Source organism: Nicotiana tabacum, chromosome 20 (assembly GCF_000715075.1).
Source record: "Nicotiana tabacum cultivar K326 chromosome 20, ASM71507v2, whole genome shotgun sequence".
NCBI lineage: Eukaryota > Viridiplantae > Streptophyta > Magnoliopsida > Solanales > Solanaceae > Nicotiana > Nicotiana tabacum.
The window spans coordinates 154895259-154909075 of NC_134099.1; the positions used below are offsets into that span (position 1 = coordinate 154895259).

The window sequence follows — 13817 nt, forward strand, 5'->3', positions numbered from 1 at the left end:
CAATATACAGAAGGTAAGATCTACAAGGGATTTTTTTGTGCATGCATTGCCAAATAAAGAACTTGATTTTAGTAGGGCAATGGAGATCCCAAATCCAATTAAATTCAGGCTCTTTATCCTGAGTCATTATGTGGTTATCCTCTAAAAGTTTGTAACAGGACTTGGAGGAAAATATGCCATTGCTATTCGAATCCCAGGTCATTAGGTCCTTAGTCATTGAGCTTAATGGAATAGGAGTAGCCCTGATCTTATTAATAAGAGAAGATGGTAGGTCAAAAGAAATTTTTGACATATCCCATTGATCATTAGAAATCAAATGGTTGAGGGAGATTAAGTAATCAGATTTATGGAGAGGTCCTTCTATACAATTCCTAAGGCTGGGAGCATGATGAATCCATCTACTTGACCAAATGTCAAGATTTGAATTTTTGCTTGGACGCCACAACATTCCTTTGGTAAGGAATTTATACCCTTTTAGAAGCGCTGCCCAGATGAAGGAGCATTTTGAAGTAGTTTTTTTATTGGCATATTTACTAGCAATTAGTTGAGCCCAAGGGTTATTAGGAAAATTTGTAAGGCGCCAACTAAGGCTAGTAAGGAGAACATAGTTTTTTTGCAAAACAGTATGAATTCCTAGACCTCCTTCAGATTTTTGCTTAGTGACGGTTTTCCAATTGACTAAGTGGATTTTTTTTCTTAGTATTAGTGGTTCCCCATATGAAATCCCTTAGGATCTTATCAATTTGGTTTAACACCTTTTTAGATAGAATAGTGTATTGCATAACATGAGAAGGCATATCATTCAGGGTTGAGGATGCTAAGGTGGTTCTTCCCGCAATATTAAGGAGATTAGTTTTCCAAAGAGAGAGTTTAGCTCGCATTTTATCAATGACAAACTGAAAATCCTTGGGCTTTGGTTTGAGATTTAGGATTGGAAAACCAAGATATTTTCCAAATTCAAAACTAGCCCTTATTTTAAATAGACTAGCTAAATGACTTGAAATGTCTCTTGGACATTTTTTGTAAATAGACTAGCTAAATGACTTGAAATGTCTCTTGGACATTTTTTGGAGAACACAATCCTAGACTTGGAGTAATTTATAGACAACCCAGTTTCTTCCATAAACAAATTTAGGCAATGATTAATACAATTACCTGTCTTATTATTAACTTTACCCATTAATGTTAAATCGTCAGCAAAGAAAAGGTGTGAGAAATAAGGACCTCTAGGGGTTATTTTTATGGGATCACATCTCAAAGTATCTACTTGATTATCAATTAATCTAGACATAAGTTCCATACATAGAATAAATATGTATGGTGATATGAGATTTGTAATACCTTATATTTTTAGTAAGGGTGTATTGGTCATTAGTAAATAATAATAATAATAATAATAATAATAATAATAATACATCAGATAGTGTATAAAATAAGTGGCCAGTGGCTAATTTCGTAACTCCACCTAAGGTTATTAAACAAAAAACAAAACAAAAAAAAAAGTTGGGCCAAACCCATTTACGCAACTATCAGATTTGACCTAGGGAGTAGATAAGAAAAAGAATTAACTTCCTGGTTTCAAGATAGAAAAAGTTACAAGGAGGGTGAGCAGACGTTGGCACTACACCAGAAAAGTATCAGTTAATTTACTTTGAAAAATTGGCACTGTGCGGAAACTTTGGTAGAGAAATCAAAGCAATCAGGTATATTAATATCAATATCCTTTCGTTTGTATGTGCATTTAAGTTGGAGCAAGTTGTCATTAATAATTAAAGGGTAGCGATTTCGCTGATTGGGAATTGAAAATTTTAAAAGTTCTTAGTCTCAACTTTCAGCAGTTGAACGAAAAGTCACTGCCAACTTAAATTGGAAACTCGCAATACGTGATTTGTTTATGTAATTGGGATGTTGATTATTATTTATGTATTACAATTATTAGGTAATGATTGGGGGGAAAAAATAACTTACTAATTATTATAATAACTAATTAGTTAATGGTTTAACAAAAATTATATGAAATTCCAAGGTTGGAGTAGTCTGTTTTGAAATAAAGTTTTTGCTACTATAATTTTATCTCTTTAATTTAAGATATAATGGCCACCTAGTGATTGGGTAATAAAGAGGAAGGCATATGATCGTGCAATAATGATTTAAGTTTTGGGCCTTAAGAATGCATCAGAAATCCACGTTGTCTCTACTGTTGCTGGTTGTAAATTTGGATACTAAGGATTAGCAAATAAATTGTAATAATGAGATGATTGACAGTGAATAGAATAATGAGGTTAGGTGAATTAAGTAATTAAAATACATCCGACGAATTGATGATGAAATATAAAACTCGGAGGATTTGGGTATTCTACATTTGTGATGGATTTAGCCTAAATGAGGAAATTAACATGGGATCGATATTATGTAATTATAGATTAATTGGAGGAATTCGTACGAATCGCACGAGGTGAAGTATTTGGTATTTCGGCACGAGTACTGTGAGTAGTAACCTTACCTCAATTTGTATTTCTACAACTAGCATGATTTACATATGATTTTAATATGAGCATGTTACCGACTGATTTGAATCTGCATGTGGGACAAGTCCTTTACTCGATATGATACTACTATATTTATTTTAGACGATTACAGTTATTCTGAATATTCTCATTGTTACTGAATACGTTTTACTGTTACTTGAGATAAGATTTACTGTTATTGAAACGAAATTACATGATTTGATAAAAATCGAAATGCCCTATATTATTTTAAAATATTTTCTACGAGTATATACGGATTACAGAGACAAGTATAAATGGGAGTAGACATTGAAGGATTCCATAGCTAACGGCGGGTTCGTTAGACCTGGTGCACATTGTAATTACAGATTACCGTTATAGCCCTCGCTAGTGGGAAAGTAGAACTAGCATACCGTTACCGACTTCCCTCGAGTAGGGACTACCGTTATATTTGACTTCTTGCGAAGAAGTCCACTATTATACCGATTACATGATCCGTTCATTGAAACCTCCCAAATGTGAATATTGATATTATACAGTGGTTATCGAGCTTATTACTGAACTATTAATTGTATTATACTACAAGAAAAAACATGATGAGACTGAAAATTATTTATTGTTTCTGAAAGGGCATTTTGATGTTATCTGTTTGAGATACTAACATGTTTTCTGACTTGTCCCCAATAAAAATGGTTGTAGTTAAGTGTTATTACTCACTGAGCTAGCGACTCATTCCTCGCTAATTTTTTTTTTCAGAGACAACAGTTGACACAGGCGAGGATTTCGTTAATTAGAGCGCACAGGTTGATAGTTCTTGGTGAGCCTCGCACTTGTTCGCGTGGGCGGAGATTTTATTTATTGTTATGTTCTATTCTTTAAATTCTTAGAGTCGCTCCATAGTCATTCTTTTAGTGTCATGAGTATTATTTATTTATTATAGTCTTATGCTGAGTATCGTTCTTTATTATCAAAGTTGGAGATAGATTAGTGTCTCTAGTGGTTAGTTGGTGATTTAGTTATGGTGGAGACTTGTATTAGTTAATTGGCAAGTTGTCAATTGTTGGGTATGATATTAGGATGTTTGGTTGTTGATTTGAGACAGGAAAATTTTTGGGATGGTCCAAAAATAGGGGAAACTCTGCCCGATTTTCTGTAAAATTGCCGATAAGGCTTACTTGGGAGCACTTGCTCCTAAGCGCCGGTCACAATCCTAAATTGGGTCGTGACAGGATCCCCTTGACGGATTCCTCTACTTGGGCTAAAAAATTTGTCTTGGTACCATTGACAAGGACACCAATATTACTAGTGCAAATACAGTGCATAATAAGCTTAGTTATTTTGGGAGGAAAGTGAAAGAAAACTAGAGTTTTATGAATAAAATCCCATTCTAACTTGTCAAAAGCCTTTTGGAGGTCAATTTTCAATAACATATCATATTTAGAGTTGTTTGAAGAGGACATATTATTGATAATCTCCTGAATAATAATAGCATTATCACCGGCTCTTCTATTTTTTTAAAAACTCGATTGTGTAGGGCTGATAATGACCGAAAGAAATTGTTTTAGTCTATAGCAATAATTTTGGTAATAATTTTGTACACTGTATTACAAAGCCCAATAGGTCTAAAAAAAGTTTAGATTAGTGGCATTGTCAATTTTTGGAATGAGACACAAGTAAGTATCATTAATACCCTTAGGGAGAGATTGTGATTCAAAGGCTTCTTGACAAAATTTTATGACTGAATCACAAACTATATTCCAATACTTCTGATAAAAGAAAGGGTGGATACCATCCGAACCCGGTGCTTTAAAGGGTTTGAACGAAAAAATAGCTTTCCTAACTTCTTCCTTTGTAACAGGATTATCAAGAGTGATTAAATCAATAGGACCAGTGGAGTCATATTGATTATTGAAACAAGTCATCTTACTAATAGTTTTAGAAATCTTATAAGAATTACTAAAATAATTGTAAGTGTATTCTAGTATGGATTTTGCATCAGATACCCAATTGCCATTTTCATCTTTGAAGTACAATATAGAGTTAACACGTTTTCTATTGGTAGTCATGCTATTGAAGAAATGAGTGTTGGCATCACCTTCATTGCATCAACTAATTCTTGAACGAAGCTTCCAAAAATCTTCTTCTAATTTTAAAAGAGCATTATACTCTTGTTGGAGAGAAGTTTCCAAGTTCATTAAAAAAGGACTAGTTTGATACTTAGGAAAATTCTGAATTCCATCTAGACGTGCCAACAAAATTTTTTTCTTTTTAAAGATATCCCCAAAGATATCATTTTTCCAAGGAATGATTTTTTCTTTGAAAATCTGATGAACTTTAGGGAGATCATTAGATTGCCAACTAGTCCTAACTATATTTATAAAGTTCGGATGTCTACACCATATAAATTCAATTCTAAATGGTTTACCATTATGAAATCTATTGTTGGGAACCAATTGAAGTAATAAAGGATTATGGTCAGAGTGTGTTTCATGATTAATTTATTAGATTTCCTACGGTTGTTAGTCCAAGTGTACTTACAACCTTTAAAACCAAGATAAAAAAGGCTACAATGATTAACACTTGACCATAAATGGGAACTACGTCTACTATTAATACTCCTACCCCCAAACTTATCATTCATGCTAAAAATATCATTAAAATCACCACCCAAGAGCCAAGGACTTTTATAATTTTCATAAATTCCCTCAATATTACTCCAAAGATCATTCCTACTAGCTACTTTAGTAATAGCATAAATAGATGAAAAAAGCCAAGAAATATTTGATGGATAAACCTCAATATTAGCATGTATCTCTTGGTTCCTTCTCACAAAATCCTTCACTGTAACCATTTCCAAAGAATGACCATTCCTCTAGATTGTCTCTCAGCTGGGACTTCAATCATTTGAGTGAAGGGAAAATCATTAAGGAGGGAAACATGGTTTTCCATACAAGTCTCCAGTAGGGTTACAACACTAGGTTTATGGGTATCGATCATTTCTCTAAAGTTTACCCTAAAGGTGTCGTTATTACCACCCCTTATGTTCCATATGATGAAGTTAACATTTTGAGGCATCATATTATGAAGGATAGGGTTTTGTATGTTACCATTGTCCCTCATTCTCTGTGGAGGGGGAGTTGGGTTCCTCCTGATCGAAGGCACCAAGATCATTGCATGGCTTCTTACAGTAGGGTCCTATGGAGGCCTAACATCCATCGAGTTGGGGGACAACTGAGAACATATCTCTTCTCGCACATTTCCCTGAGTAGATAAACCTTTACATCGTTTAGACTTGAAAACTCTAGGATTTGGTCGGACCCCAGCAAGTTCAGCTCCTATACATCCTCTATTGGTTGGTCTTCTGGTTCTGGTTGATTGGGAGGAGCTTGTTGTTGTTGTGGCACATTGTTTTGGTCTAGAGGACCGTTTGGTTGGGGGTTGTTTGCATGTGGAGGAATTTCCATTTGGTTGGCCATATGGTTCGTTGCATGGGTGTTTGGCATGGACCATGGCATAAATATTGGGTTCATGTTCGAGATCTCCCCTAGAGGAAAGAATGGGAGATCCATTTGCATGTTCTGAGTTTGGATTGGGTTGAAATGGGGTGGAAGACTCCATTGGTTTCTCATAGTTTGGGCTAGGTTGGAATTCATTGATGGGGCTAGGGGATGGAGTATGTTGTTCAACCAAACATGGTTGAAGTGGTTGCTCATTGCCATATGCATCCTTCCGATACTACCTGGGCAAGGAAGTGAGAGTTTTGAAGGACTATCACTGTCTCATGTCCATCCAATATCATGTTGAATGATATTGCATGCCCCATCAAAGCTTGCTCTATCCAGGAGAGGGGTTGATGATCTTGGGGAAGGAGAGGTTGAACAAAGTATATTTGGTTGATTGTTTGGGTTGCCTGGGGGATCGGAGGGTTGGCCATTGTATGGGCTCATTGATGCCTTAAGATCTGAACTAGACGATAACGCCTTGTTTGGGATACTGGTATTCTGGGCATAGTTACTAGTAGAGGAATGATTTATATTATGGTAAGTGTAAGGGTTTTCTGAAGGGATGACTATAGGTTCTAGAGTTTTAGGGGGGTCGATACTTATTACCTCTAATTGCATGCTTTGGGGATTGCTTGAGCCGTATTAGTAGGATTTGGAGAAGATTTTGTCCCTGAAACGTGTATGGTTTCTTTAACCATTTGTTGGCCAACGGGGGAGTCTTAGGACAGGTGTTGAGTGAGTATTTTATTTCCCATGCAAGGGTTAGCTAGTTTGGCAGTAAGATTTATGGGATCATTAGGGATTAGGGAGTCATTAGGAGATATATGAGGCATGGGGGGATTGTTAACCTGATTAGTTAGGGTAGTAGGCATATAATTAGTGCCATGCATGTTGTTTAATTGGTCCTTAGCCGGGGTTGACACGTGACAATTAGCATTAGCGGATGGGGCCACATCCAACACCATACAATCCTGATTAGGCGTATTAACCAAAGCTTGAAACTTATTTCCAATAGTGGGGGAAAGAAGAGGGCTATTATTTCTTGCAATATAATTTTTAGACGAATTCTTATTGGGAAATTTGAAAAGCATTTGTTTATCAACGGATTTAGCATTTAATGAGATAGAAGAAAATGTACCTGACAAAGGTTTGTTTTGCTCTTTAGTATTACCTGAATTGTTCTTGTGATTGGCCTTCTTTTTTGTTGGGAAGCTCACCGTTTGCCACACTTCTTCCTTAGTAGGATGAAATAAATCTTCATTGATACCCTGAACTGATGCTTTGTGGTCCTTGGATTGGTTGACAGTAGAGTCCAAAGCAGTTGGGGAAGAGGCATTCAAAACTATTTTAAACTGACATTTGGACTGAACATGCCCAAGCCTTCCACATTTAACACAGAGAAAATTCCCATCTTCATAATGTATGGTTTGTTTGTGTGATCTGATGTAGATAGAATGAGTTACTGGGACATCCAAAGGCAATTCGACACATAATCCGGTATATCTTCCTCTAAGTGTTGAGGAAGTGCATACATCAACTTTTAAAAGCTTGCCAATTTTGTTACCAATTTTTTGTAGGATTAAACCATCATAAAATTCCGTTGGTAACTGAGGAAGACGAATCCATACTGCAATTTTTGATATTTTTGCTTCCGATGCAAGAAAGTTTGGTTCCCATTTTTGGACTGTTAAGAAGTGACCAAAGATGAACCAAGGACCCATATGTAGAGCTTTTTGCATAGCTTCCTCATTACTAAATTTAATGATGTAGTAATCACACCCTAAATCTATCAAGGGGAAGTTTTTCTTTGTTTTCCACAATTCATGTAATTTTCTTTTGAGCAAGTTGTATTGAATTCTTCTCCCTTGCAGCTTAACTATAGTCGAGAATTTCCATGGTTGATATATTCAATGGATATCCTCTTGAGTTAATTGTATTTGATGGACTTTTGGTGAGCATATGGGATCATCCTTCCAAATATCTTCAGAATTTGGTAAAGCATGTATATTTGTGTCAATGATCATATTGATTGAGGCTTATTGTTCACCTTGTATCAATTTATCCTTAAAGCTAATAGTTGGCAATTTGGATTTATCAGGAGATTGATTGATAATGATGTCTGGGGGTTTCGGGGGAGGAATTTGATGAACTTGATCCAAGTCCATTTGAGTGATAGTGGTTTGGATGAGAATTTCTAGAGAGAGAATACACCTTCCTTGGCTTCATGTGGGAAAATACTTAGTTCATTCGAATCTTAGATAATTTCACACTTTTACTAGTTATTTCGTTGGGTAAATAAAAAATTCTTTAAACTATCAGGGTTCATATTGTTTGAAGTATTAGAAAATTTATTGTCTGTATAAAATTCTGCATTACTTACAATGTTTGGTTTTCATATAAAACATGCATAACTAATATAATTGTCGTATAATTAAGAGAATTTTTCATAAAGCATCATCTTTTAGGTCTAATTAACCATTTATAGATACCTTTTGCTATATTACGTGTTATAGATACCTTTTATGTGATTATACAATGTATTTGATGTATTTAAACTATTGTATTCATTAATACAATAGCAAAAATAGGCGTTAAAAAAGGAATTCCAGCTAAGGTTGATATGTATTTGACTGTATTCACGCGGCCTTATGTGAATACAGTAACGTTTTTGCGTAAAATCTGGAAGGTTGAACTAGTTAAAAACGGAAAGGAAATCAAATCACATGATATTCTCCTAATTTAACTCAACGAACAAAAACTATTACCCATTAATCTATATTCTTCCATTCACGACTCAACAAAAAAATTAGCGAAAACAAGAGCAACATCTGTTCGCAGTTCTTCCATTCACTTCTCCCTTTTCTTTGTTTGCAGTTCTCAATTCAACCACGGAAAATTATGATTGATACAATTGTATTCAAAATACGGTATAGTTCCATTATACATATGGCAAGTTTAACAGTATTGTTGCGTCATTCTGGTAAGTGGAACGATGAGGGAAATTACATCGATTTTTCAATTGAGAGAATACTGATAAAGGAGTATGCGTCGTATAATGATTTGGTTGCTTCAATTTCTAATCAACTGGGCATAGATTTGAGCGCAAAGTCCATTAAAATTCAATACAAAGTAGAAGGGAATAGCACGCCAATGGAAATACACAATGACATGGGTTACAAGATGCATGTAGAGTTGAAAAAAGAGAACAGAGAATTCGGGATGTATTCTTTGTGCATAACAACGATTAAAAATGAACTTGTATCTTGTGGTACTTTAAGTGAAGGAGATATTGTGCAAATAGACGAATCTCTCCAAAGGTATGATTCCGGTACGAATCATACGCTTGCTCTAGATCTTGTCAATTCAGGAGAAGCAATTGGGGTGTTTGAACTTAACAAGGATTTGATAATTTCAAAAACTAATCAAAGGGAGGTTATTGTTGGACAAGTATATAAGGATAAGGCTACATTGAAAGAGGTGATGGAGAATTATGCTATATCTCAAAGGTTTCAATTCCGGGTTGATAGGTCTAATGATGTTAGGTTTGCAAGTATTTAATTTTTTTTTGTATTCTGTATTATTGGTTCGAGCTGCAAGTTAAACGTTGATGTATTTATGCGTATTTGTGGATTTCCACTTTATCATCACTGATGTGTTTAACATATGTTTTTTCATGGTCCTTAAATACATGTATTCTTATGTATATTACTGGTATAATTATATTACAGTGTCTTTAATTATTTTCGTATTTTGTTTACTGTACTTTTTAAGTGTATGCATATAACAATAATTGTATTCAATTGTATGCATTGTATTTAAATGCATATAACTATAATTGAATTCAGTTGTATAATAATTTATATATATAGATGTTAGAATATATTTATGTCAGATTGTATTCGTGTGTATATGAGTGCATTGTTTTGTAAATATTTATGCTAATCATATGTACAATGATTAATTCTTTGCAGCTATGCATTATTATGTATTTCAGAAGATTGTGAATGGAGGTTTAAGGCTGCAAGCATTAACAAATCAGAACTATTCAAAGTGAGAAAGTTCATTGATAACCATACATGTCCGCTGAAGGACAATGTGTATAAGCAGCGGCAGGCATGTAGCAGCCTTATAGGTGGTATGATTAGGCCTAAGCGTACTAATCATAAGAGGAAATACACCCCAAAAGATATTATTGATGATGTGAAATCAGATTTAGGTGTAGATGTTAGCTACATGTTGGCGTGGAGGGCTAAAGAAAAGGCAATGAATTTTTTGAGAGGTGAACCGACTGATTCATACAAAAAATTAACAGGATACTTATATAAAATGGATATGACATATCCAGGTTCCCACATCAGAATGGTAAAATCGCCCAAAAATGAATTTATGTATTTGTATATATCTTTGTATGCCTTTATAAAGGGATTTGATCATTGTAGACCCATTGTTGTTGTGGATGGAAGTCACCGAAAATCTTTACTACACCGGGACATTCGTTTCGGCAATCACGTTGGATAGTGCAGGTGAGTACATGAATTATAATAAAATCTGTTAATATTTTAAAGATTGAAATACATGTTTTAAAAATATGTATTCAATTGTCTTTACATGTCATATATTGCCACTAGCATATGGTGTTATTGATTCAGAGAACGATGCTGCTTGGACGTGGTTCTTTGAGCAATTCAAGATAGCATACGGTGACAGGGAAAACATGTGCATCGTTTCAGATAGAAATGAGAGTATCATTAAATCTGTATCGAGAGTGTATCCAGATGTACCGCATTTTGCTTGTATATGGCATCTATGGAACAACGTATATAAGAAATTCAAAAAGAGTCATGCCAAGTTGAGCGAGATATACTTCTCGATGGCAAAAGCATACACACAAGCTGAATTTGACAGTCTGATGGAGAAGTTGGAAAATATAGATATTAGGGTGAAAGAATACTTGGATTTAGCTGGATACGAAAAGTGGGCTAGGTTGTATGCACCTGTTAATAGGGGATGGACAATGACGTCAAATATTGCTGAGTCAATCAATGTCGCACTAGTGTCAGCAAGGGAATTGCCAATATACGACTTCCTCGAAAGAGTTAAGAAGATGTTTGGACGTTGGAATTGTAGTAACCGCAAAGAAGCTACACAGACATACACAACGCTTGGAAAAAAATACCAGGAGATGCTGACTTTGAATGAGGCAGTGTCTACACGCATGACTGTAAGTTTTATTTTAATGTCATTGTATTATATAGCTTAATTATTTTCTGAAATAACTGACATGAATACAACTGAATACAACACATTTTTTATAATACAACTGCCATGAATACAACTAAATTCAATTGTATACAACACACATTTTATTGAAGATCTAAGTTGAATACATATGAATACAACTAAATACATGATGCAAAAATCAACTATTCGAATACATCAGAATACAACTAACAAATCTGTATTATGCAGAATTTTTTATATAGCCGTATTGTCATGCCGTAGCCTTTTAATATTTTTGTTACACTTCAGTTGCCTAAAGTACAACAGATTTTTGATGTATGTCATTGTATTCATAAGCTAAGACGTAATTATAGTTTATAATCTGCCGGTCTAAATATATGATGTATTCTTCTGTATGCAATCATTTCAGTTATATGTAACTGAGTAATTCAGCATTATACATATGGTAATTCAGTTATATATGCTCAAAACTTATAGTTCTATGTTTAAATGTAGGTGGTACCATCAACTGAATACTTACATACGGTTAACGATGGAGGGAGGCATTACACCGTCTGTCTGTTAGAGAGAAAATGTGTTTGTGGGAGGTTCCAAGTTGATGAATTACCATTCCCACATGCTTGGACTGTATTGAAGAGCAAGTTTCTAATGCTAGAAGAATATTGCTCTAACTATTACAAAACAAATTCTATTGTAATGACATACGATATGCCTTTGTACCCGCTACCGGATAGAAATGATTGGAATATACCAGCACATGTTGCAGAAGAGGTTGTATTACCACCCAAATGGAAAATACCTCCTAGAAGGCCAAAGAAGAAGCGCGACAAACCTTTAAGTGAATTGCTACAGCTGAAAAATCAACATTCATGTAGCATATGTGGGCAGGGAGGACATAACAAGCGAACGTGTAGAAATGCTCCACGTAGTATTTAGTTAACACTCTGACATGTATTAGTGCTCCAATGATTTCTCAATACTTATGATGACATTGTCAAGTAATAAATTCTCATTGCCAAGTAATAAATTCTGAAATGCCTTTCCTGAATAGATTCTGGATACATTTAGTTGCAGTACTGTGTTGGATACATTCGAATACAACCTTGTCCACATATACTTTGAAGATTTATTATAGACAGTGCCTGAGTTATATATATAACTAGTCAAAATACATCGGAATACAACTATATACTCAGCTATAATATAATAAATTCAATAAATACATATAACATGATTAGATTCTGTATACATTTAGTTGCAGTATTGTGTTGAATACAATCGAATACAACCTTGTCCACATATACTTAGACATACAATCATAGACAGTGTCTGAGTTAAATATACAAAACTAGTTAGAATATATCGGAATACATCTATATACTCAGCTATAATATAACAATTTCAATAAATACGTATAACCTGTTTAATATATCTGAATTTGTATTCTTTAGTGAATCTGAATTTGTATTCTTTAATATGTATTAACTGAATTTGAAAGATACATATTAAAGAATACAGTTGAATAATACAGCTGAATATAGAAAAATACATCTAAATTCTTTAATATAACCTGTTAAATATACATAAAGTTTCTGACTTTGATATTAACCTGTTCAAGCCAAGTAACTGAATATTAATACATACTTATATCCTATAAGATACATATGAATATAAACTGAAGATTAAGCATGAATACTTATGAATAAAACAAAGAAACATCGATTGAAAAGTTGCAATTGTCATACACGAACACTGATGATAAAGTGATGGTTTTCTCTAACTGAATACCATCTTCACCAAAAAACTATTCAAAAAACAGTATTCACCTAAAAACAATATTCCAAAACTACATTCACCTAAAGCTACTCTAACAATATCTGTAACTTTGAATCTGATTTCGTGATTTGCCTAGCAATCTTTGAGAGTGCTTCATTCTCGCTTATGATATCAACGCCTATCTTCCGCATAGCATAGTCCCAGAGGAGATAACCATATCTTTGATAGAGTAGATTGGAATCAAATGTTGCTTGTGGAATCTCACTAAGAATGCTCAGAAATTCTGTGTATGCCGCAACATACACCCCACAATACCTAAAAAATGTTGATTGAAACAATTAAAAATAATTCATATAATTAGATTTTTAAAATGATACAAGAATGATGATTGAATACATACATGCTCCCAGCTTTCTGTTGAGACAGATTTGATATGAAAACAACTTCAAAGGGATCAGTATGTGACTTGTCAGTTTATGCTGAGTAAGTAGACCAATCTATGCCTTGACTATCTCTGTAAGAGCCAACTGATTAATAGATACAGAGGTACAAGCTTAGCTAGCTTATCTATCTCAGAAGCTACATAGGCATCATGACCTGCAGATCTGTACAATTCATACACTTTGATACACCTCTCCTTGAATGAGACAACAACCAATATCCAATGTAGTTTGTCCTTCAAGTTGACTGGTATCAAGACATAGTCAACAATATGCCAAGGTACATTAGCTAGCAATCTGTAGCCCCTTATGTACTCACATACCACATTCTCTTCCTTGGATACATTAGC

The 13817-nt window shown here is 34.4% G+C and overlaps 1 protein-coding gene and 1 long non-coding RNA gene across 2 annotated transcripts; both read left to right on the forward strand.

Moving 5' to 3' along the window:
* The first annotated feature begins 1494 nt into the window (after positions 1–1494).
* Positions 1495–4298, forward strand: LOC107794256 (uncharacterized). The gene is made up of 3 exons (XR_001649895.2): positions 1495–1703; positions 2423–2486; positions 3264–4298. It is a non-coding gene; the product is annotated as an uncharacterized LOC107794256 (long non-coding RNA).
* A 4658-nt stretch (positions 4299–8956) lies between these two features.
* On the forward strand, positions 8957–12187 carry LOC107794257 (uncharacterized). The gene is made up of 5 exons (XM_016616736.2): positions 8957–9552; positions 9982–10289; positions 10450–10533; positions 10639–11231; positions 11747–12187. The coding sequence occupies exons 1-5, from the start codon at positions 8957–8959 to the stop codon at positions 12185–12187; spliced, it is 2022 nt and encodes a 673-aa protein (XP_016472222.2).
* Positions 12188–13817: the final 1630 nt, after the last annotated feature.

Excerpts from the sequence above, each read along its gene's own strand:
- LOC107794257 (XM_016616736.2), top strand. The coding sequence starts at position 8,957 with ATGGCAAGTTTAACAGTATTGTTGCGTCATTCTGGTAAGTGGAACGAT. Across the intron at positions 10,290-10,449 it reads GGCAATGAATTTTTTGAGAG|ACCCATTGTTGTTGTGGATG; the intron begins GTGAACCGACTG and ends TGATCATTGTAG. Across the intron at positions 11,232-11,746 it reads CAGTGTCTACACGCATGACT|GTGGTACCATCAACTGAATA; the intron begins GTAAGTTTTATT and ends GTTTAAATGTAG.